The sequence below is a fragment of the Xenopus laevis genome, chromosome 9_10S, assembly GCF_017654675.1.
Source record: "Xenopus laevis strain J_2021 chromosome 9_10S, Xenopus_laevis_v10.1, whole genome shotgun sequence".
In the NCBI taxonomy this organism is placed as follows: Eukaryota; Metazoa; Chordata; class Amphibia; order Anura; family Pipidae; genus Xenopus; species Xenopus laevis.
This window is the reverse complement of record NC_054388.1, coordinates 105,005,828-105,031,598: the sequence shown is the minus strand read 5'-3', so window position 1 is coordinate 105,031,598 and position 25,771 is coordinate 105,005,828. Positions and strand designations below refer to the sequence as shown.

The following is a 25,771-nucleotide window of genomic DNA, read 5'->3' as shown; positions in this document are numbered from 1 at the left end:
ACTCTATTGCCTGAACCCCTTCTGCTTGATACCCGGTTTTGACCCTTTCCTGCCTGACGATCCTTGCTATCTGCCTGCCTCGACCCAGCCTGTCTGACTATCCTCTCTGCCTCATCCTTGCCTGTAACTGTGATCCTCGGCCCAAAAGACTCTAATACCTGCCGTGCCCCATTGCTTGCCAGAACTCTAGCCTTGCCCACTCATAAGTCCAGGTGGCACCCCAGTAGGCGGAGGGCCTTCCCGAAGCCCAAAAGTGGTCACACATACTGGTGAAGAGAGCTCTGACCACGGTGCTTGGCTCTAGTTCTGGTATTGGGTGCCGGCCGTGACATTATCACGGGCCATGGAGGACGACAATCACATTGAAGCTGCTGCTGCTGCTGCTCCTCTCCCAACATCCACTGATCTGTTGCTTACTACTTTGCTGCAACGAATGGAGGACCAGGAGCAAAAGCAAAATTATCTGCTCCAGGGGTTCCATAATCTAACCCGCCAGCTGGGACCCTCGCAGCAGTCAGCTAGTTCTGTTCCTACATCCTCTGTGGGTTCCCCGCCAGATAGGGGTTCTACATCCAGACCCCAGGAACCCAAGATCGCATTTCCTGCCAAGTTCGGTGGGGACAGAACCCAGTTTTTTGTTTTTCAAGAAGCCTGCAAGCTGTACCTCAGCTTTTTCCCCCATTCTTTTCCCTCTGATGAGGAAAAGGTCAGATTCGTTATGACCCTATTAGTGGGTGACCCCCAAATCTGGGCACTTAGACTGCCAGCCACCGATCCTGCCCGTTTATCTTTAGACCAGTTCTTCCGTTCTATGGCCATTCTATACGATGACCCGGATCGCGCCTCTTCGGCCGACTCCGCGATTCGTAAATTACACCAAGGTAAACGGGAGGTGGAAACTTATTGTACTGAGTTTCGTAGGTGGGCGGTGGAAACGGGGTGGAATGATACGGCTCTACAGAGTCAGTTTCGCATTGGTCTGGCCAAATCTGTCAAAGACAGCCTTGTTAACTATCCCCTATCTTCTAGTCTGGATGACCTTATGTCTTTGGCCATCCAGATAGATAGGAGACAAAGGGTGAATAGGGATGAACAGGATACTTATGTTGGGTATAAACATGTTCATAGTGCTAAGTTTTCAAACCCCTCTGTGTCTCAACCTCAGGAGGAGCCTATGCAGCTAGGCATCTCACACCTTACTCCTGAGGAAAAGGCACGCAGGCGGTCCCTTGGGCTGTGTATTTATTGTGGGGAGAAGGGTCACTTTCTCAATCAATGCACCAAGAGGCCGGGAAACGCCCAAGCTTAAATGGAGAAGGGGAGCTCCATTTGGGTGCAGGCGTTTCCTCTCCCCAATCTGCCTCTAAGGTTCTATTACCAGTTAAATTGACCTGGCCTACGGGCACTATCGAAGTGTCGGCTTTCATTGATTCTGGGGCAGAGGGTAATTTCTTGGACGCGGCTTTTGCTGCAAAATTCAAAATTCCACTGGTTGCCCTTAATCCGCCCATGAGAATCCTTGCTGTAGATAAAAGACCCTTGGGGTCTGGGGTGGTTTCCCAAAAAACCATCAACCTGTCCTTGTGTATAAGTAATCTGCATTCTGAAGAAATAGCTCTGTACCTCATTGAGGGAGCTTCCTGTCCTCTCATTCTGGGTTTACCCTGGCTCCAGAGGCATAACCCTCTGATAGATTGGGTTTCTAGGGAGGTTATTCAGTGGGGCTCTGGTTGTAGTGGGGTGTGTACTCCATCTGTAGTGGGTAATACCATCCTTGAGGGGTTACCATCTGCCTACACTGCCTATTCTGACGTATTTTCCAAAAAGGCAGCTGAGACACTACCCCCACATCGGCAGTATGACTGCCCTATTGATCTGCTTCCGGGATCATCTCCCCCTCGAGGCAGAACCTTTCCCCTCTCATTGCCTGAGGCCCAGGCAATGAGAGAGTATATTCAAGAGAACCTTGATAGAGGGTTTATTAGGCCTTCCAGTTCCCCTGCGGGGGCAGGGTTTTTCTTTGTAGGCAAGAAAGACGGTGGTTTACGCCCCTGTATTGATTATAGGGGCTTGAACAAGATCACTGTGAAGAACCGCTATCCCTTACCCCTTATCTCTGAATTGTTTGACCAGGTCAAGGATGCTAAAATCTTCTCCAAATTAGACCTGAGGGGAGCTTACAATCTCATACGGATCAGGGAGGGGGACGAGTGGAAAACTGCTTTCAATACCAGGGATGGCCACTATGAGTACCTCGTAATGCCCTTTGGTCTATGTAACGCCCCAGCAGTGTTTCAGGAATTTGTCAATGACATCTTCCGGGACCTGTTGGGGGTATATGTGGTGGTTTATCTTGACGACATACTAATTTTTTCTGCAAACCTTTGCGAACATCGCATTCATGTCTGTGAGGTATTACGTAGGTTAAGGGTGAATTGTCTGTATGCTAAGTTAGAGAAATGCACATTCGAGGTAACCTCTGTCCAATTTCTGGGGTTCAACATTTCTTTTAAGGGTCTTGAAATGGATCCGGGCAAGGTGAGAGCTGTCCTGGATTGGACTCAACCCCTTTCACTGCGTGCAACCCAGAGATTCTTGGGGTTCGCAAATTATTACAGGCAATTCATCAAAAACTTTTCTGTCATAGTGGCGCCCATCACTAATTTAACCAAAAAAGGTGCTGATCCCAGCATGTGGCCCCTGAAGCTATTCAAGCTTTTGAAACCCTCAAGAGGGAATTCAGTTCCGCCCCAATTCTACGCCATCCTGATACTGCTTTACCTTTCATTGTGGAAGTAGATGCTTCTGAGGTAGGAGCAGGGGCGGTTCTTTCCCAAAGGCACCCGACTACCAACAAATTGCATCCCTGTGCGTTCTTCTCTAGGAAATTCCTGCCCGCTGAGGTAAACTATGATATAGGGAATCGTGAATTGTTGGCAGTCAAGTGGGCCTTTGAGGAATGGCGGCACCTACTGGAGGGGCTAAACACCAGATTACGGTCTATACTGACCATAAAAATTTGCTCTATATTGAGTCAGCTAAGCGATTAAACCCTAGACAGGCTAGGTGGGCTCTGTTCTTCACCAGGTTTGATTTTTCTTTAACCTTTAGACCTGGTACAAAGAACATCAAGGCAGATGCTCTCTCTAGGAGCTTCGACTCAATCTGTTCTGACTTAGATGATAATCCTTCTATTATCCCAAGGGAATGTATTGTAGCCACATTGGAATCTGACCTCTCTTCCTTATTGTCCTCTGTTCAAAATGATGCTCCCTCCAACACTCCTGAGGGGAGGCTTTTTGTTCCTGTAAATCTCAGAGAACAGGTGTTAAGAGAGGTTCATGATTCCAAAATGGCAGGACACCCCGGTGTAAGTAAAACTACATCTTTGTTGTCCAGAAGTGTGTGGTGGCCAACTTTCAAGCAAGATGTAAAATCGTTTGTAGACTCTTGCCCTGTTTGCCAACGCTCTAAATCTTCTAAAAATTTGTCCCAGGGATTACTCATTCCCCTGCCTATTCCTGAGAGACCGTGGACCCATCTTTCGATGGATTTTATAGTGGACTTACCATCGTCCCAGGGGAAAACAGTAATTTGGGTGGTCGTGGACAGATTTAGCAAAATGGGTCATTTTGTCGCACTTCCACATCTCCCTTCCGCTAAAACCTTATCTGAGCTTTTTATTCAGCACATATTCAAGTTACATGGTTTTCCTGTTAATATTGTTTCTGACAGAGGGGTTCAGTTTGTCTCCAAGTTTTGGCGAGCATTTTGCTCTTTAGTGGGGATTAATCTTTCGTTTTCTACTGCTTATCACCCACAAACCAACGGGCAAACTGAAAGGGTAAATCAGACCTTAGAACAATTTCTAAGGTGCTATGTCTCTGAGAATCAGTCTTCTTGGGCAGAATTGTTATCCTGGGCAGAATTTGCCTACAATAATGCTTCACACTCCTCCACTGGGGAGTCTCCGTTTTTTATTGTTAATGGGTTGCACCCCAAGGCATTTTCTTTTTCAGGGTCTGGTTCCTCTGTTCCATCTGCCAACTCCTCTGTCGAACAGTTTTCTAAAGTCTGGTCACAAGTTCACAACTCTCTTAAGACAGCTACATCCTCTCAGAAGAGGGCTGCTGATAGGAGACGCAGGGAGGCACCCCAATATAAGGTGGGAGACTTGGTGTGGCTCTCCACCAAGAACATTAAATTGAAAGTTCCTTCCCTAAAATTGGGTCCCCGTTTCATTGGTCCATATCCCATCACTTCTGTTATCAACCCTTCTTCTGTTCGTCTTAAGTTACCTGTTAATTTCAAAATTTCTGATTCCTTTCATGTCTCGCTACTAAAACCTGCTTCTAACACCCGCCTTGTTTCTGTTCCTCCTCCAGTGCAAGTTGACGGTCAGCCTGAATTTGAGATCCAGGAGTTCCTTGATTCCCGTTTGGTACGTAACAAACTCCAGTACCTCACTAGATGGAAGGGATTCGGTCCTGAGGAGAACTCCTGGGTCTCAGTTGATGACATCAAGGCTGACCGCCTCAGGAGGCAATTTCACATTAAGTTTCCTGGGAAGCCTGGGGGTCCAGTGGCCCCCCCTAGAGAGGGGGGTAATGTAAGAAAATTACCTGAGTCGCGGCGGCGTGGACGGCCGCCACGCCGCCGCGCTCCTTCTCCGTCGGCTTCCGGGTCCTAGTGCGCGCGCGGCGCGCATGCGCATTATTTAAAGGCGCAGGCGCGCTGACGTCATACAAAGGCGCGAATTTCAAATGTATTTAAAGGTACAGTTTTACTTTATGCATTGCCCGTGATAGGATATTGTTTCCTGGTGCTTCTGAGCCTTGTGCTATATTCTGAACCTGTTTGAATCCGGTTTTTGACCTCTGCCTGTTTCCTGACGACGCTTCCATCTGAATCCTGACCTGTGCCTGTTAACCGACTACTCTATTGCCTGAACCCCTTCTGCTTGATACCCGGTTTTGACCCTTTCCTGCCTGACGATCCTTGCTATCTGCCTGCCTCGACCCAGCCTGTCTGACTATCCTCTCTGCCTCATCCTTGCCTGTAACTGTGATCCTCGGCCCAAAAGACTCTAATACCTGCCGTGCCCCATTGCTTGCCAGAACTCTAGCCTTGCCCACTCATAAGTCCAGGTGGCACCCCAGTAGGCGGAGGGCCTTCCCGAAGCCCAAAAGTGGTCACACATACTGGTGAAGAGAGCTCTGACCACGGTGCTTGGCTCTAGTTCTGGTATTGGGTGCCGGCCGTGACACAGGGGTCACTAACGCTGACTAGGCCTGTCATTTCCCTTCCAAATTTCCAAAAGCTCAGATGGAAATTTAAACTCTCCCCTAGGCACGATATATCTCAATAATGCCTTTTTTCCACCCAGCCGTTCAGTGGACTTTTGTTCTAGATGGTCTGAAACTCGTATGCATACTGTCAATGATTTACTGGACTCAAAAACTAAACTGATTCTAGCCTTGGCTGATCTCACTAGGAGAGCTCCCCACATTCGCTTGCATCTATTTGAATATTTCCAGGTCCGACATTTTGTTGCCTCGTATAGTACCAGTGCACAGCATTCCATTCTGACCGAATTTGAGAAAGTGGCTAGGGCCGGCCTCCCCCAAAAGGGTTTGATATCTAGGATATATAAAATGCTACAGACGAGCCCGACTCGCCACTCTTATATGCTGAAATGGGACAATATATTACCTCAGCCACTGACTGAAGCGGAATGGTTCGCTATCTGGCAAAATGCTAAAAGTATGGTAACATGTGTTAAGCAAAGAGAGAATATCTATAAGATATTGATGTTCTGGTACCATACCCCGCAACAACTAAACAAATTTTTCCTTGATCATCCGGATGTTTGCTGGAGAGGGTGTGGGGAAGTAGGCTCGCTCCAACTTATTTTCTGGTCTTGTCCTATTTTACAGCATTTTTGGGAAGAGGTGATGAAGCTATTGAGCATGGTGTTAGGCCAGCCAGTTACGAAGGACGTTTCTACTTTTATACTTGGGAAATCGCTCCCTAACATATGACGGAACGTTCAGAAATTAGTTAACCATATACTGACGGCAGCTCGCCAGGCAATTGCAGTGAAATGGAAGATGTTTCACCCACCTACTCTGGCTGAAGTGCTTACTAGAGTGGACTCAAATAGGACTTTAGAATCTAGGATTGCTTACATCCGGAACACCATGACTTCATTCCTGGAAATATGGTCTCTTTGGGACTTGCGGAATGTAAATTAGTTGTAGGGTCAATTATTCATTACTGAAAACCAAACCAGGCGAGGGAGTTCTGGTCTATAGCCCCAGCCCTGTTTTGTACATGTACATTTTCTTAACTGGTCTGCTTCTTCGATTTGGTTCATCTACCCGTCATGTTGGCTACCCTTTTATACTTCATGTGTCAACACCGACTGGTACGCTTATATATACTTATGTATGTATGTATCTCATATGTCTTTTCGTCTATTTTTTTTTGTATACTGCTGAACCCACTCATTTTCTTTTCTTCTTTTTGTTTTTTTCTTTGAATGCCTTTTTTTTTGTATTCTGATGGAAAATTTCAATAAAACTATAAGTTACAAAAAAAAGAAACAGGCAGGGGTCACAACAGGAATCAGAAATCACAGATCAGGCACAAATATCACCCAGGAACTCACTAAAATGGAACCTATAACGGGCAGTTTCTTTAAATACATTTATTTTCGCGCCATTGCATGCACCTTTAAATAAAGAGGTGCGCCCTAGTCACCAGCACGTATTGAAGAGGAGCGGCGTGGCGGGCTTCCCCGCTGCACCGCTGGACCACCAGTGCAGTAAGCGATTACAGTATAATTTTATTCTTGTTATAATATCTAGTATAGGTCAATCTAAAAACATCTAAATCTAAAAATCTTGTTATAATGAGCTAGCTAACTCCTTCAAGAAGATGCACAGATGGATGTTCGGATGTTGCATCTGGTGCAGTCCATTGTCTGTAACTGTGTAGAGTTCTCTTTGATGGAAATAAAATGTAGCTACAGGTCACCATGGGTAACTTCATCAAATTCAGGAAGCAACTATTTGTCTAATGTTGGGGGCAGTTTGTCGTTTGTCTGTTTTTGCTTTGGTGGAGCAACCTGACTTTCAAGCAGCCAAGCACACAGTGGATGATGTCACATTGTAGCATTGACGACACAAGGGTGTGCAATGGCTCACCAAGCATGCACAATGGTCCCAGTAAGCTGCCTCAAACTGGCACAAATGTTGAAATTAGATGTTAGTGCCGTTAGTGATTATGGCACTGCCTAAATATCTCTACCATCTTTGAGAAGGAAGCTATTGTTGGTTGCCGTTTGATATATGTAATCTGAAAAAAGTATTCTAATGCTTGCCTGGTACCTGCAGGAATTTTTGCATGCAAAGGGGTATGAATGAATGTTGCTGCCCAATACCTGAAACTCATCTCGAAGCTTCTTCTCTATCCACTCTGTCACATGGATAAAAGTCACCTCTCTCTCCCCAAGTTTGGGGCGCACTCTCATCTCAAGGCGTGGTGGCATTCGAAAACTGTACCTGAAAAATCACCATCTGCAATGAATCTCTACAATCTACAATCTTTGTCCCTTTCAACCGTCAATATTTACATTAGTCAAAATAACTTGAGTTAGTTTGTCAAACACCTGAAGCCATTTTTTAAGCTCTCCTCTCCTTAAAGCACATTTCTTACCATATCCTGTCTGTGGGTGGTGGGGGGATATTCACCCCCAGAGTCCCCTCCAACTCCTGTAGTTCCACCGTCAGCAAGAGTGGAGTGTTGGACACCTCTTCAATCTTCCTCTTGATGTACTCATTCTCTGTGGCTTTCTGGAAGTAGCGGGATTTGGTAATTTTATCGACAAATCGGAGTATCCTGCGTCCTGTACTGTTGCCACCAGTAAATCTGCAGACAAAGGAAAGCCATGGGGTAAATATTAGGGTTTTATTATTATTATTGCGTTTGTTTGGGCTGTGTCAGGTAGTGCTTGGGTCAGCATGCAGGTTAGTGGGTCTGGGTGAAAAATGAGCAAGCAGAATCTCATAACCTACCTCTGCATGGGAAACTACAAAGAAAAATTAGACAGAACAGATCATGGGCCTCCTAAACATGTGGGTTCTAAGCAAATTGTCACCTTGTAACTAAAACATCTTCAGTTATTGACCGAAGGATGTTCCTCCATTCCCAAATGTTTCCAGAATGGCAATGGATTTCCGAAGTCGCCTGAAGTTGCTTCACAAGGTGGCACACGTCAAGATTCGGGGAGATTAGTCACCCAGTGACAAATCTTCTCTTCTTCGGATGACTAATCTCCCTGAAATGCCTTCTTGCATGAAAGAATACAAATCGCCAGTGGGATGGCATATGAATCACTTAGAATTTCCGAAGTCACCCCCAAATGTATAGCATCCTACTGGCGATTCGTATTCTTGCTGGCGGGAAGGCATTTGGGGAGATAAGTCACCCAAAGTAGGAGAGATTTGACGCTGGGTGACTAATCTCCCCGTCAGCCACTACCCTTAAGATGCTAAAAGCTTGAACTCCCCAATAATGAGACCAGCAAAGCCACAGCTACTGTAGATGCTGCTCTACATTTTCCCACCCATTGGACTCTTTGATTCTAGAGACCAAGGGCAAATGTCCTATGTTTGTAGCACTAGCATTTTATTGTCCTGGAACAGAGCTTCCAAATCTGCCATATTACCCTTCCGAGTTTGTTGGGTTCAACCTGTCACCCACAGCTCCCGGCATTTCTGTGATGGGAATCTCCTCATCTTCTGAAGAACCAGCGCTTGAGGATTCTTCATCGCTGTCAACAAATATTCTTGCTCTTGGTGTAAGGACCCTGAGGATACATTTTCCAAAACCATATGTTACTAAAAGTTACTAGCCCAATGCAAAATTTTTTTATGACATCCAAAAACTTGAGGAGGATTTTTGTATTCATCTTATTCACATTAAACTTGCTCACTGGGATCCCATACATTGTTAGACCCCTCCAGTCATCTGGGTGCTCCTCTGCTGTTTTGTGGTTTCTTATGGCAAAACAATGAACAATATATTGTTATGAATTTTGTCAGAATTCTTGCTTTACTTGAATAAGTGTTAATCCTAGCGCCCAGTGTTGCCATGAGGAATGTGAGGGGCAATACCTTGATACACCCAACTATGCCCGTGATCCGTCCAAGGTCTGCCCAAACCCCATCCCTTCAGCGGAGAGTCTCATCTCTTTCCCTGTTGTCCATGTCCCTGCTTTGACAGTGCCCCTGTCTCGTCTGTACCCCCAGGTCTGCTCCATCCTTACTTACCTCTACTACTGCCCCATTCAGCATGGCTGAATGTTAAAGGCTGCTGGGGACCTGTACAAGATGTAGTATAAAAAAGCTGGAGAGCTGGAAGTTGTATTGTAACTACTGACGCCCAGTTTAGGGCATTTTCTCTCCGTCACCACCAAGTCAGCTCTGGCGCCTCTCTGAAAATATTCTGCCAATTATAGTGCCATAAGTGTCATGCCAAGAATGTGGCACATAAGGTAATAGATCCCAGCTGTTGTCCTCCATGTTGGCTAACATCCAGAAACAGGTGCCCATAGAGGACCATACTAAACGGGGTCATTTACAACCATAAGTCTTTATCTGACACCACTTTTTACACTGTTTTTGTGGCATAAATTATTTTAGGTTCCTATTTGTGTTCTCTGCTGAAAGCATCACCATCACAGAATTGTGTTTCAGTGCATTCCCCTGAGTATGTAAGAGCCATTCGGCAGTTTGTATAAATAGCACAATACACTGAAATACTAATCTCCGTGCTCAGACAGACCCTGGCAATAGTTAACAGAGCTACAATCTCCAGCACATCTGTGCCTCTAGCATGTCCTAATTAATAAAGCGACAGAGCAGAAGGTCTAATTAAGCCAACAAGCAGCGTCCTATTAATTCCAGGAAATTAAAACTTGTTTTCAGTTTTCTGCTTAGTTATGCTGTTATGCAGAAAATGAACTGAAAATGCATGGGTAGGTTTTATTAATTGCTCAACAGCAGAAAGGAACAATGGAAATGGGAAAGTGACCTTGTTATCAAATGTATCAAATTCCATACAGTCCTATAGGATCTGAGTCTTTTAGTCTTGAAGGAGGAAAATTCCAGGTCCAGTGTGGTCACCATGATCTGGCTGAGGTAGAGAATATATGGGCTAAGGGTTCTAGATTCTCAGCATCACAAGATACTTATCAACTTATCAGGTACTACGTATCTCCACTGCTGCCTGGAGAAAACCTAATAGAGTTTAGAGGCTTGGTCCCACCATTAAGGTGACATGGTTTTACCTGTCTCTCCTGATGTCCATCTGCCCGCTCTCCTCTTCCTTACCCAGCCTGGATAAATTCATCTTTGTCTCTAATGTCACCTGCAGGAATCCACTGTAGGAAACATCCAGGTCCATCCAAAGTCCTGTAAGGAGATGGTTAGAGGAACAGAGTCTTGTTTACAAAATGGGGAAACCACCCCATGAATTTACTATATGGGGCTTATTTATCAACACTGGGCAAATTAGCCTGGGGCAGTAACAACTGACTGAAAATAAATCACTGATTGGTTGCTATGGGTGAATACCAATGGGCAAATTTGCCCGGTGTTGATAAATGAGCCCTGATATTGTTTTGTCATACTTTGGTTGTTGACAGTAATGCCCATAAGAGCAATACAACCTGTGCATGGGGGTAGGTATAACTGGTATACTAGGAAATCTGCTGCACCGTGGGTAGTGCACACAGTGATTGAGAGAAAATTATACATCCCAGGTACAATAGCATTACAGTCTCTTAGTACACAGGCCAAGTGGACTGAATGGTCAGTTAGAAGGTTTGCCCTCTTGGTATAGCAATGGCATCCCTATGTCTGTTATTGCTATTGGTATCAAGTACCGTTCTTACTGAGGCAACACTAGTTAGATGTACTAGTACCCTAGCAGTTAATTACTCTGATGTTTGAATAGGAAAATATTGATGTTCTGTGATGACAAGTTCACTCCCAGTGACATCAAGAAATGGTCAGGGATGTACCTTCTGATGGGCCATTGGCAACATGCTTGGGTACCCGGTTATAAAGAAATCCATTGTCTATATGGTTGATCCTTTGCCCCATGTTCCAGCACTACATGTCACACTACATTGTGGTTCCATGAAAAACCCCAGCAGGTAAAGTAGCAGATCTAATTGGGGCCCACCGGGGTTTGGCCGGTCCAGGTTACAGGTCAAGCTAGCCATAGATGTTGAGATTTTTAAAAGATCTGATCCTCATCATGAGACCATGATTTTCTCGGAACGATCGTACAAATTGACCAACTAAAAAGACCAATTTGCCAGGAAAACAAAGGGGAGCTGCCTGCTTGGCCCTGCAAACATAGATAGATTGCACTGGGACCGACAAAGATTTTTTAACCTGGCCGATCAATTTCCTGACAGATGTGGGCGAAAAATCGTAAGATGTACGATCGTTCGAATCCCACTAACCGCACGATAATTCGAAGGATTGGTCGGACTTCTCTAAAATCTGTCTTTCGGCAAGAAGAATCGTCGCGTCTATGGGGAGCTTAAGTAGATCTGGGTTGGTCATGGGGCTGCCAATCAAGATACATGTAGATCTCTACATTGTAATGTCACTGAATGGGGTGGACACACACACCCTACAGTCCCATCAAAAGAACCCCATGTTACTGGTATTAAACTTTCATTCTTTTTTTTTATTATTATTTTATATTTTTGAACTTTTTTTTGGTCATCAGGGTCAATCAGGACTAAGCTATGACATGGTTATGTAAGGCTGCCAATCACAAGGAAAGTCACCAATCGCTGGAAGTCGTTTGGGTTAAATAACAATGCTAAGGTGCTCAAGTAGGTATAGGTGCTGCTCCATTCTAGGAAGACTTATTTGTAAGGGGTTATTTCTCCTTTAACATAGCTTAACGTGACAATAAAGCACCCTATACTTGGCACATATTGGGTATCCTCCCCTGTATTCGCATTTCCTGTTCTTTCTGAAAAGCGATGCAGATTTCACATTGTATTTTCACCTCCCAATTACTGAGCTCTTGCATTCGCTGGTTTGTCACTACTTGTCACTTATTTCCTTGTGTGTGCCGCAATGATCAGCCACCGAGCAGTGAGAGAAGAAAGTTTAGAATGTGTGAGATCAGCCATCTGTGAAACGCTGCTGTGTTAGGACAGGGAGCAGAGCGAGTGAAGATTCTGCAGCCAGATGCAAATTATAGGGAAGGGGAAACAAAGTCTATATTATTAGGACAAAAGAAGTGCCAGCGGATTGGCAGAAGGCCGTACTTGTCAGCCAAGCTAGCAATTGCAGGGAGGAGAAAAATCTCAACCCCTTCAAGCATTCTTTTTTCTTATTTAGTTTGTTGAATGATTTTGGACATAATTGAAACATTATACAAGTTTTTCTAAAAAATTGTTATACCTTCAGGGATACCCTTATACAGTATATATATATATAATACACAAAAGCCATGAATATCCTGTAAATTATATCCTTATAAACGGTGAGTTCTGATGTCATCAGTTATAAACGGTGAGTTCTGATGTCATTTCTGTCACATGACTCATTGAAATTTGCATATTATAATAAATAAAGTACCCCCAATTGTAAAATATGAGGATATTAGAAGTTACCTCGGAGTTCCATGACCTGTATAAAAACACTCGGCCTTCGGCCTCGTGTTTTTATATGGTCATGAAACTCCTCGGTAATTTATACTATCCCTATATTTAACAAAAGGGGGTACTTTATTCACTATATATACAAGAAACCCTTCTTTCTAATGATGAGATGCCACCAATTGCGAATCAGTGGTCGGACCATCATGCTATTCTGGGCTCTGTAATGTCATAGTCAGGGAAACGAGGGTCAGGATTAGGGATTAGCAAGTAAAGATTGTTATTAATCTGATGATTCTCTTTATAGAATGGAATATTGCCTCGGCAAGTAATCACGGATTATGTCATTACGCTTGCCATGTCGGAGCAAGAATGAAATACCAGCCTATCCCTGAAAAACAGATGTTTTGGAGAAATTGTGAAATCTATTAACCATTGGGGTATATGCTATCTAGTAGTGACCACTGTGCATGGGTCCAATACCACACTTCAAACATTTATTTGCACAAAATCACCAATAACATATATAATCATTGAAAAATTCACATGATAAACCTTCCCCATATCACACCACAAGGCAGTGTCTCCCCCATCTGCATACCTCATGCCAGTCACTCTCTCCTGGCGCGTTTCGCGCGGTTGGGCGCTTCATCAGAGGAAGTGTGCTGTTGTATCCCTTAAATACCCGCACAATTATTTTATACATATTACAGGGCTTCTTATTCAATTGTTTATATTATATCCATACTACATGGCCTCTTGCACATTTCAAACGCTTCATTTTAGAAATCTGAATAAATTAATTAACTACTAAGATCCCTCATAGTCAAAATAAAAATGCATATTCTAGGGATATGACCAATGACCTGAAAACCAGATGTTTTGGATAAATGATTTGGTAGAGGTTGGTGAATCTGCCAATATTTCAGAATTGGCTCATTTGGACCCGAGCATATGGGCAGATGTAATGTTTTAGCCCAAGAAGATACTTATTAAATGAAAGAGAATAAAGAATGGGGTCTGAGAATAACTGGCTAGGATAGGAGGCCAAAGGGCAGCAGAAAGTGAGAATATTGGAGCTTACCTCTCTCATTCATGGTAGGGTTTGAGATGGAGTTAATCTGGGGCAGCGAGGTGCCCATATCCAAGTCTGTAAGGGTCAGCTCCTTCATAAAGTGGGGCAGCTAAAGAAGAATAGAAGATTAATCAGCAAATAAGGCCAACCCCAAGAGGTTTCATATCCCAAACAGTTTGCAGTTTGTGTGTCAGGAGCACAGGTGGGTCACTTGAAGCGTTCACTCATTCTGCTTTAGCAAGACTGATGGGCCTCCTCTCATGGGTGAAATGGAGAAATATACATTGTTAGTACTAAAAGTGATCGCTAAATCATAGGAAATGAACACAGCTGAAGTTATCCAACTGGCTGGACGACCCATTTTTAACTATGTTTGCTCGGGTATGAAAAATAAAAGGATTGTTTAAACCAGTAGTGAATGGGGCACACGGGAAATGGTGGGACGGCAATGGGTGCTAAAAAGGAAGAGGGACTATGTCCTAAACTATACTTTCTCCATTCTTCATTTGTGCCGATTGCTAATGTAGATATCATATGTGCAGGTGGTCTGTCAAGAGGCGAAAACCCTGACTTTGCCCCCTCTGTTTCCATTCTCATTTGCTTCTCACCTTGATTTTCGTCAGTTTCTTCTGAATCTTGTTGGCCACCAAATCCTCCCAGTATTTGTCCCTCAGGAAGTCCCACAAGATCCTTCCAATGAATGCGTTTATCCAGCACACGTCGGGGTTGTTGGAGAGGGAAGGTTCTACCAGGTGCTGGTTTATAAGAGCAAACATAACATTATTGCAGTAGGTGAGAAACAGTAAAACATGTGTGGTTGGCAGCTTGTTTTGCAGAAGGCAGTGTTGTGACAGCTCCACTGATGAGAATAGAGTGAGTCATTGTACATAATTATCCTGTACCTACTGACAGTCATGCACGGAGGAACATATTGTTCTCAAGCTCTAGGTGGGAAGCAATTAACATTGAGAGAAAAACTTTACTTGTTCAGGTACAACTCAAGGGTAATTCTGTTCCATTGCTTCCCAAGTTTCTCTACATCAACCTGAGTCAAACACTTGTGGATACATACCCTTACTGCACAAGTACTCTTACATTACTGGGGCCTTAAGTGTTATTCTTAACTGGGGCCATCTTGGAAGGAGTTTGTAAGCTCTTCCATTACACATAGGTAGAATATAATGCAGAATTGGGAAGGTTTAGCCTCCTTAAAAAAGACCAGCACCTCTATATTTATATATAATTATTCTCCAATGAAAAGTCTTCTATTAATAACCTAAACCACCATCAGGCTGTATCATGGAAATACCCCAATATTTATGTTTCTAGAGATGGTTGCTGTTTGTCAGTTTAGGGCCATATAGTAGGGTGTTTGAGGGCCCTTACTGATAAATTGTCTCAGTTCAATATGAGATAGAATGGTCTCAGTGCAATATGAGATAGAATGGTCTCAGTGCAATATGTGATAGAATGATCTCAGTACAATATGAGATAGAATGGTTCTCAGTGCAATATGAAATATAATGGTCTCAGTGCAATATGTGATAGAATGATCTCAGTACAATATGAGATAGAATGGTTCTCAGTGCAATATGAAATATAATGGTCTCAGTGCAATATGTGATAGAATGATCTCAGTACAAATGAGATAGAATGGTTCTCAGTGCAATATGAGATAGAATGGTCTCAGTGCAATATGAGATACTATAATGATCTCAATGCAATATGAGATAAAATGGTCTCAGTGCAATATGAGATAGAATGGTGTCAGTGCAATATGAGATAGAATGGTTATCAGTGCAATATGTGATAGAATGATCTCGGTGCAATATGAGATAGAATAAGAGAGTCCATTACCGGTTTCCTCAGTGTGGGGCTGTTTGCTGCACTCTGACAAGGGCTCAGTAGGGGACTGGCCTGCTCAGGAGGCATTAGCTGTGACATGTAGGCTGTGTAATCCAGAAGGATTTTCTGCTTGGTGTTCCCAGTTAGTTCTTTAGGCCTGGCCAGACAGGGGATGTCTTCAGAGCTCCCTCCACTGTTGTTACTGGTCCCAGCCAAGCTGCATGGGCTTGATGTAGTGTTTGGGGCCAGTCCTACATGAAGTAAAGAAGAAAAAACATGACTAGGTGTAGACAAGTGCTTCCTCACCTTGCAAAATTGGCTACAGCTACAAAGCTGGTGGCTCATGAAAAAGCAACTAATGAGTTGTTCCTCACTCTACATACTCTAGTGCTGCATGGGGGTGGGGAGACACATGCAGGTCCACAATGCTTGGCTTGAATGTTATTTAGATCACTGTGGGACAATATGTGCTCCATACTTACTATGCTCCAGGATTATGGTGCAAGGTGTTGAGTGCAACCTGCACATTTGTGCCCCTAATCATAAATAACTCCTTATTTTTCAACATATATCACTATTGTACCTACAAAATGCATGTACTGTTTTCTAAATCCATGATTGGATAGTAGTCTGCCCAGCACCCCCCAATGTCCAAGAACAAGAGAGGCTCACTTACCTATTTTATCACATTTACTTGCACTTTCCTTTGTGTTTGCTAACCCCAGGGAAGCTTTCGCCAGCTGTTGGTACCACTCTTCCTTCTCCCTTCCCGTTCTCCCAAATAAATACAAGGTTCCTGGTGTTGGATGTTCCAGCTGCTTTGCTGTGTCCTCTGCTTTCAGTTTCAGGGCTTCTCCATTAGTCGTTGCTTCTGTCTCACCTGGCTGTATGTTTGTGGGGCTCAGCTCTTCTGTGTCACACAGCTGGATGCAGATTGGATACTTTTTATTCCACAGTCGCTTCCTGGCCAGACCATGTGGGTACAGAAATACCTGCAGCAGGAATGGTATTATTATAGGAATAATGTACCCCTATTATAAATACATAAGGATATTAGAAGTCACTGAAGGAACTCTGAGTATTGCTCATGTATTATAAGGGATAATGTACCCCCTACTGTAAATGATAAGGATATTAGAAGTCACTGAGGGGTTGTTCTGTGACCATATAAAGGCACAAGGCTGCAGACTGAGTTATACAGGGAACTCTGAGTATCACTCATGTATTATAAGGGATAATGTACCCCCTACTGTAAATGATAAGGATATTAGAAGTCACTGAGGGGTTGTTCTGTGACCATATAAAGGCACAAGGCTGCAGGCTGAGTTATACAGGGAACTCTGAGTATTACTCATGTATTATAAGGGATAATGTACCCCCTACTGTAAATGATAAGGATATTAGAAGTCACTGAGGGGTTATTTGACCATATAAAGGCACAAGGCAGCAGGCTGAGTTATACAGGGAACTCTGAGTATTATTCATGTATTATAAGGGATAATGTACCCCCTACTGTAAATGATAAGGATATTAGAAGTCACTGAGGGGTTATTTGACCATATAAAGGCACAAGGCAGCAGGCTGAGTTATATAGATTTTCCAGGTCAGGGGACTCTAAATTTGTCTTTTTTCACAACAGGGGGCACTTTATTTGTCATAATACACAAGTGTGGGTAAGTCATGTGACACAAATGACAAGACTTACAGTTTACATTCCCCAACTCAGCTCCTCAGTCACATACCTGAGCTCCTCCTGGGGTCAAAGATATGGCAGCTATATATTTCCATATCTATCTAGTCATGCTTGTTTGGAATTCAAAAACAAAATACCGGTAATAATATGGTTATTCCCACATAGTTATGAATCTGTGTTACCTGAGCATTGGTCAGGTCATTGAATTGATGGTTGATGAACACAATTTCTGGTATCTCCTCGCCAAAGATGGACCTTCGGGGCAGGTTGCATTTTGGGTAGGAGCGTTTCAGGGTTGTCCCTTCCAAGGTCACAAACACAGAGTTGGTAAATGCTGGGTGATAGGTCTCTGGATCATAGGAAGACATCTCGTTCATCCAGCCCTGGAAATCAATGGTAGATGGATATATGAAGGGATACATCTGCCCAGGAACCCAGATGGAGGTTTTACACTATTTGGAGGGTCACAGCTTGCGTTAGGGAATCCATGACCCATATAACTAACATCTGACAGTAAGGGGGCCACCATAACTTTATTTTGGAAGTTTCCATTCATCTTCCATAGCTTCCATGAAGTTGTTATTGGCTTAGTTTGCCTTTTCCTAACCTAAACACCACCACTCTGCAACTGACTACTTTTCACTTCCTGTAGGCCTCCAACTGTGTGCATCCCTTACTACAGTGATCCCCAACCAGTGGCTCACAAGTAAGGTTGCCACCTGGCCGGTATTTCACTGGCCTAGCCGGTATTACAAATTTACCGTCAATGTATTAGCCAGTAAATTTATAATCCCTATTGTTTCGCCCCTGGCCCGCCTCAGATCCACCCCACTCCCCTACTCAACTAATCCAAGGGCTGCAGTCCTTTCCCGGAAACAGCATAATCCCCCCCCCCTGAAATGTCATAACCTGCCCCCTAAACGCCACCATCCACGGTATCAGATGGATGTATTCCTCCCGCACCCAGGAATAAGCAAAACAAAAAAAAAAACCAAAATAATAATAAAAAAAATCCACTTAAAAGTGCGCCCCACAGTGATGGCGCCCTAGGCAGCTGCCTACTCTGCCTACCCCTAGTTCCGGCCCTGCCCACTGAGCATGTGAGTGTCACAGACACTTTCCAAGATGGTGACCCCCTGTGACAAGTTTGAAGTCCTGGATCATTGCTGCTATTGACAAGCTCAAACTTTAGCCTCGTGCAATAAGTTCACTATATAAAATATGGCAGATTTAGCCATGTTAGTTTGAAGGGTTTAGTTCTCTTTTAAGTGTTTACCTGTACTTGTCCAAAGATTTTTAGTTTAATTGTGGCCCTTTAATAACGTTAAGCCACCAGTTATATAGGCTCAAGGCTAAACATATTTTAACTGATTTTGTCGGTCTCTTTGACAGATGCGCCGTCACTTTTCTACCAAAGATGCTCAGGATTATTCAGATCTCCTCTGCGTGTTATATATAGAAACTAGGAGGTTATGGGATACCAACATTCACTCATCTGATTCAGAAGCTGGTGATTTATTTATCATGGATGTGCAACTGATGTTAACAGGTTTATGTAATGAAACATGCAGTTATTCTAGGTCTAGTAACCCATAACAGCCAATCAAACGACTTGGTTTCAATCAGCTTACCAGCAATTACCACCTGCTGATTGGTTGCTGTGGTTTACTTGACTTTTATAACATAACGCCCATTTTTATGCGATTATATAATCATCCCATTTTTCTCTCACACAATGTAACCGACATTAAAGAAAATGTACAACCCTTAAAATAAATGAATCTAAGATTTCTCAGACTGTTCTTCTAGCACATTTGCAACTTACATGCATTAAAAAATAAAAACAGTTTTGAAGATATTAGCAGTTTTTACACGGCTCATACAATGAACCCAAAATAGCGCCACCTGCTGTTCATGTTGGCCGACCGGCTACAGTTGACCGAAATTAACAGCAAGTGGTGCAATTGTTTCAAATTCAAGTGTAAAACAGTAGCCAGTATCTTGAAAACTTTAAAGTAAAAATTTGCAGAAGAAAAACATTCTGAGCAGTGATAAACGAATTTGTGGCGTTCGCTGAAAAATTTGCGAACTTCCTGCGAAATGGTGAAAAATTTGCGAAACGGCGCCGGCATCTCATTTTTGACGTCGGCGCCTGTTTTTTCAGGCGTCCGTCTTTTGCTGGCGAAAATGCGCTGGCGTCCAAAAAAACGGACGACGGCGTCAATTATTTTTTTTACTCCAGCGAATTTTCACGAATTTATTCCCCGTGGCGAATCGCGGGAATTCACTGCAAATTCACGCCTGGCGAATAAATTCGCCCATCACTCTGAGCAATTTTACAATTTATTTGTTTTAATGGTTTAAATTGCCTTTAATGATTATTGTTCTATTCCAGACGGGAAGTGGCTTTACTCACTAGGAGCACAGGAAATGGAGCACAGGAAATGGAGCACAGGAAATACTCTCCCCTGTGCATCCCTAAACTACTTCTAAAGTAACCCAAAACAATTTTTCTTAAAAAAAACTACACTTAGGGCCTTATTTATCAAAGTCCGAATTTATCTGTCTAATTTAATCGAGTGGACCTTATTTGTTATTAAAAAATCGGATCGGGACAAACGAAAAAGAAACAAGCAAACATCTGTGTTTTTTGCCAAATGCATGTTTTTTTCTTGCTTTTTTTTCCCGAAAAGCCCAAATTATTCAGATTTTTAGCCTGAAAAGCCAGAAATAGTCAGATTTTTGGGCTAATTCCTGCGCAGACCACATAAACTTTCAAATAGGATAGGGACCTCTCCCATTAACTTATATACAACCTCGGCAGGTCTTCGATGGAGGGTTTACGGATTCAGGCTTTTTCCATTCTTTGGGGTATAATAAATCTTGAAAAATTTGAGGGTTTTTTTCTACTAAAAATTCAGATTTTATAGAAAGAAAAACTTAAAATTTATCTAGTTTTTTGCATTTGGACCCCACCCCAATATTGTCATAGATAGGGTTACCACCTGGCCGGTATTTTACTGGCCTGGCCAGTAAAAATGATGGTTGATCCCAATATTATTAATAGGGACAAAATATAAATATATAGGAAGGCCAGTATTTTTTTCCAGAAAAGGTGGGAACCCTAGTTATAGGGTTTTCAAGCACATTTAAAGATTTAATAATCTGATGGCAAGAGCATTACTGAGTGTATATCAGCCAGGGAAGGGCATTTATTGATACCCTGATGGATTGTACTGACTTTTGCTTCTTCCAGTGATCGGGTTTGCACATTTCAGCAGAGATTGGAAGCTATTTACCTAATGAATTAAAAGAAAGTGGTGGTTGTAAGCATCTTGCAAATAGATTAAAAAGGGGAAACAAGTGGGTTTGGATGGAGCATCATGTGCTGCCTCTTCCCCACATTATCATCCCTCATTGCCAAATGGCAATTACCTATTTTTGGACTGAGCTGCTCTGACAAGGGATATACGGCATAAGGCAAATTGTGCAGCCATGCTTAGTATCACTTTATACTGAAGCATTTATTTATTGGCAGGGACGGAATTTCAGCACAATGCGGTAAAACGCTTCCCCTGCAGTACTACACACTGCTCTCTGGATCGTTTCCTAAGGCAGTTAAACTCCAGTCTGTTTAATGGGAGATATTATTAGCCGTGATTAAGGCTTTCCGGCCCTTTTCTGTTCATCTTTAGAGAACACTGCAGATTTTTAGTGGAAAAAAATAAAGATTAAGCAGTGCACTATTCAGGGAACTGACGTTGGCTTTAATGTAAAGCTGATGGACCGTGAAGAACATCGGGAGAGAGAAATTTTAGGGCACCTGTATGCGGCACACGTAGTTAGTATAGAGGTGTCAACTCATGTCATTAGGAAGATAATGGTTTACCCCAGGCAATTTTGATACAGCCATGGGATCCGTTATCCAGAAAGCTCTGAGCTATGTAAAAGCTGTTTCCCACAGACTCCATTTTAACTAAATAATCTGGATTTTAAACAATTATTTCCTTTTTCTGTGAAATAATAAAACAGTAGCTTGTACTAATTACTAATTATATCCAAACTAAGATATAATTAATCCTTATGGGAAGCAAAACCAGCCTGTTGGGTTTATTCTGGATAACAGGTCCCAAACCTGCACTTTATTTGACATATCCAGTAGAGTAATTACGTTTCAAATCAGAACTAAAGCCTAAAAATGAATATGGATAAAAATGCTGTGTATAGTGAATATATTGAACCAAACCCAGAGGTTCATCAGCCCTATAACAGTAATGATCCAGGCCTTCAAAGTTGTCCCCAGAAGCTCCCCATCTTGGATCTTGTTAGGAATCTTTTGTGTGTCAGTGGCACTGCACATGCTCAGTGGGCTCTGGGCTGCTGCTGAGAAGCTGAGCTTAGGGTTCATCAGAAATAGTGTAAGCTATAACACTATTTATTCTACAGAATGCTTTGCTATACCTGAGTAAACAGCTCTAGAAGCTCTCTCTGTTTGTTTAGGATAGCAGCTGCCATATTAGCTTGGTGTGACATCACTTCCTGTCTGTGTGTCTCTCCCTGCTCACTCACAGCTCTGGGCTCAGATTATAGCAGGGAGGGTTTGGAGGAAGGGGGAGAGGAGCAAACTGAGCATGCTCAAGCCCTAGCCCTGGAGGTTTAAACTGATAAAGCATGCTTAATTTTAGCATTTCCTTCTTCTTTAATGCAAATCCGAGTTAATTAGTAATCACCTTCGTATTTTGACTTTTATATTGTATATATACAGTATACTGTGACTTTTATATTGTATATATACAGTATACTGTGAGTTGGTCCCTAAGCTCAGTAAGTGACATCGGCCCAGAGCATGTGCAGTGAATCAGCAGAAAAAAAGATGGGGAGCTACTGGGGCATCTTTGCAGATCTTCCTTGTAAAAGGGATGTGGTTACCTTGGGCTGGTTTTTTTATAATCTCCCTAGTGACACTGGATTAATTATTGGAGGGGTTTGTATGGCCATCTGCCTCACAAGATCATTGAGCCTCGTTCTATAAGGCTGGGGGTTTGTATAGGCACCTCGTTTACATTATACAAACTTGTCTTACCCTAAGCACATCATGTTCCTGTGTTCCAGGTGCCGAAATAAGAGTTTTTAAGTTCTCCTTTAGTAAAGATGTGTGTCTCGAAGTATATGTTGGTTTGGGCACAAGCAATAAAATTACGAAGAAGCCCAGCAAGAACCCACTAGCCAGCCCCACAAAAAGCCCTGAAATGTAAGCTGGGAGAGGCCAGATGAGAAAGTTATAAGCCAGGATTGCCACACAAATAAGGACACTGTATGGCACATCACTGTGAGGATTAGGCACGTTGTGTCTGTTCTGTGTAGATTCTGGATCTTGGACTTCAGCTACATCATCGGAAGCCAATTCTACAACTTGGATGACATCTCCATAGGAGCATATTTTATACTTGCAATCGTCCTCTGATGGGTTTTTATTGGCAGGATTCTCCATGCTATCAGCAACATGTAAGCAATTGCCTTCTTCAGGCATGGTTTCTTTAAAGTCAAGTAGCCCTTGATCCCTTGACTGGGTGGTTGGTGATTCCTGTGGGAACAAAACAGGGGAGGCAGTTTTACTTTTAGAGTTAGGACTTGCCTCATCTCCAATGATCTTACTGAGCATGCTCAATGGTTCTTGCATGGCTTCAGAAAGCCTCCTCTTGGTGTCTTCCAGCTTGGCCTCTACTTCTTGCACATTGAAAAAGAGTCCTTTGCTCTCCGATGGTGACATGCTAGGGGAGGACGGGGCGGTCCTGGAATCCCCATTTTTGCTCTTGGGCTGGGTTATTTGTCTCCAGAGATGTACATTAAGTTTGGAGTCTGACTTTGACTGGGTAACCTCAGGCTCAAGTCTGGATATTTCTGTAGAGATGGACTTGACTAAGTTGACAAGAGGATGTGGCTTGTAGGGTGAAGGGTCCTTGGAATCAATCTCGCTGGAAAGAGACTTGACTAAGTTGACAGCTGGTTTAGAAGTGGGCGAACTTGGCAACAGCGGGGAACTATTCTTTTGAATATCTTTACACAACAACACATCCCCAGCACACTCATATGCAGCAAGTGCAAGTTCATTGACCACATCTCCTGGATTACTTGTAAAAGGTGAACGCATAGAGTTTACAGTTCTGTCTGGTTTTGGTGCCGTCTCAACATCATCACTGTCATCTTGATCCAAAGTAAAGATAAGCTCGCTCTCATCCATGTCTTCCCAATTGTCTTCACTGTGTACTTTCGTGAGCTGGATAGTTATCCCTTGCGGCATCTTAGTAATCTTAGGGCCAGGCCCAGGAGAACCTGCTAGGGCAGGTCTAATCTTGGACAAGTGAGACATTCTTCACAGCATGGTCTCTCTATAAAATAAAATTAAACAGTTGTGAATAAAGTAAAGAAGAAAAAGCAAAAGCAAAACTCTAATCTACATCTACAGAGCTAGCTAAAGACAGTGGCCTGTTGTGATCAACTGGTAAGATGCTCAAGATCCAGCTTTTGGCCATAGCTGATGGCATAGTTACAGTAAATGAAATGTTTATAGTACCATATCTTTATAACATAAAGGGGGAAGTAAGGGATGGCCTCCAACAAAGTCTCCCGAATGGTGCGAATAGTCTCCCTTTCAAGTCAGATGACTCCTTGCTTTTTATCTGTCATCTGATGAACCCATGTCTTCCTCTACTTCACTGCAATGCCTCCTGAGATAAGTCTGGTTCAAGTGCAAAACCAAATTTCTTAAGAATATTAAAACATATCATTCTATAGTTCTGGTTCTGATTATTTTGGAGTCAATGTGAAAATGTATTTAATAAAATTATTTGTAGAAGCATCTGAGTCTACTTGGTAGAATGTAATATCTCCTGGGTCTTGACTGTAAACTTGGAGGACAACGATTCAGACTCCCCAGCTTAGTGTTAAAGTATTATGCCTCAATGGAACTCATACAATTGAACAGGACCCATCCCACTCCCAGCTTTCCCAATACAAGCAGACCCTTTAAGTCAGGTTCACTGGTGCCTTGATCTTCATGCACCTCAGAAGAATATGAGGAGGAACAAGACCATGACGGAGTAAACTTAAAGATATATTACCCACATTACTATGATTTGCTTTTAGACAGTAGACCAATAAATGCCATCTACTGATTGGTTGTTTTGTGCTACTAGGACTGCAGAAAACTTTGAAGCTATTAACTGCCTCTATGTATGTTTCACATCCATACAGGATCCTCCAGTCTGGATCCTGTATGCACTTATTTTTGTTAATCTGTCCAACTATAAAGATATTACACTGCTTCTCAAAAAGACTTTCTCTCCTGCTGTTGCTTGGTACGGTTAGTATCGTAAGGGCTGCTTTGAATGAATTACAAAAGATGTATGAATTGCCATTGTAGTTAGGGCTTGAGGGCACAATTGACAATGCCACTTGTGTTTTATTCTAGAAATGAAATTCAATGCCGCATGCTGTAAGTTATCATTTCAAATATCCTTCTTGTATAATAAAATGTTTTTCTGTCCCTCAAAGGCACCAAGACTACATTATGACTCAACACCATGTCCTATGGCAGTGATTTACTCAGCAGAGCAGTGATCAGTGGATTGTCCCACAATGCATCTTCTCCCCTAACCTGTATAAAATGAACCCATTCCTGGCATATACGGCTCCAAAGGCTAAACTAACCCTGCTCTAAGCTCACTGCTCTGTTCTGTCAGGGGAGATGTTATATAGGTTTTTAGAGAATCTGAAGATAAATAGATGACCTAATTTATAATGACAGCATTAGAGAGTAGAAGAGCCCGTCAGGGTCTAGTAAGGCTCAGACACAGGATTGGATTATGGATATCTAAAGCAAAAGTTTCATTCAATCCCTTCAGAGCTCTATCCCCATGGGTTCTCTGTATCCTCCATCTATCTATCTATCTATCTATCTATCTATCTATCTATCTATCTATCTATCTATCATCTATCTATCTATCTATCTATCTATCTATCTATCTATCTATCTATCTATTATCTATCTATCTATCTATCTATCTATCTATCATCTGTCTATCTATCTATCTATCTATCTATCTATCTATCTATCTATCTATCTATTTATCTATCATCTATCTACTATCTATCTATCTATCTAACTATCTATCTATCTATCTATCTATCTATCTATCTATCTATCTATCTATCTATCTATCATCTATCTATTTATATAAATCTATCTATCATGTATCTATGTATCTATGTATGTATCTATGTATGTATCTATGTATGTATCTATCTATCTATCTATCATGTATCTATCTATCTATCTATCTATCTATCTATCTATCTATCTATCTATCTATCTATCTATCTATCTATCTATCTATCTACCTATCATCTATCATCTATCTATCTATCATGTATCTATCTATCTATCTATCTATCTATCTAT

The 25,771-nt window shown here is 42.5% G+C and overlaps 1 protein-coding gene across 1 annotated transcript in view; it reads right to left on the bottom strand.

The window, feature by feature from the left end:
• The window catches only part of LOC108703224 (testis-expressed protein 2), a 31,597-nt gene that overhangs the window by 2,004 nt on the left and 3,822 nt on the right, over positions 1-25,771 (bottom strand). Inside the window, exons 2-11 of the mRNA XM_018239301.2 lie at positions 22,394-23,699; positions 17,493-17,693; positions 16,294-16,609; positions 15,630-15,868; positions 14,381-14,527; positions 13,782-13,881; positions 10,355-10,478; positions 8,732-8,872; positions 7,720-7,932; positions 7,445-7,565 (exon numbers count right to left, since the gene is read on the bottom strand). Coding sequence (XP_018094790.1) covers positions 7,445-7,565; positions 7,720-7,932; positions 8,732-8,872; positions 10,355-10,478; positions 13,782-13,881; positions 14,381-14,527; positions 15,630-15,868; positions 16,294-16,609; positions 17,493-17,693; positions 22,394-23,680 — 2,889 coding nt within the window. The 5' untranslated portion in view covers positions 23,681-23,699. The remainder of the gene's footprint in view (positions 1-7,444; positions 7,566-7,719; positions 7,933-8,731; positions 8,873-10,354; positions 10,479-13,781; positions 13,882-14,380; positions 14,528-15,629; positions 15,869-16,293; positions 16,610-17,492; positions 17,694-22,393; positions 23,700-25,771) is intronic.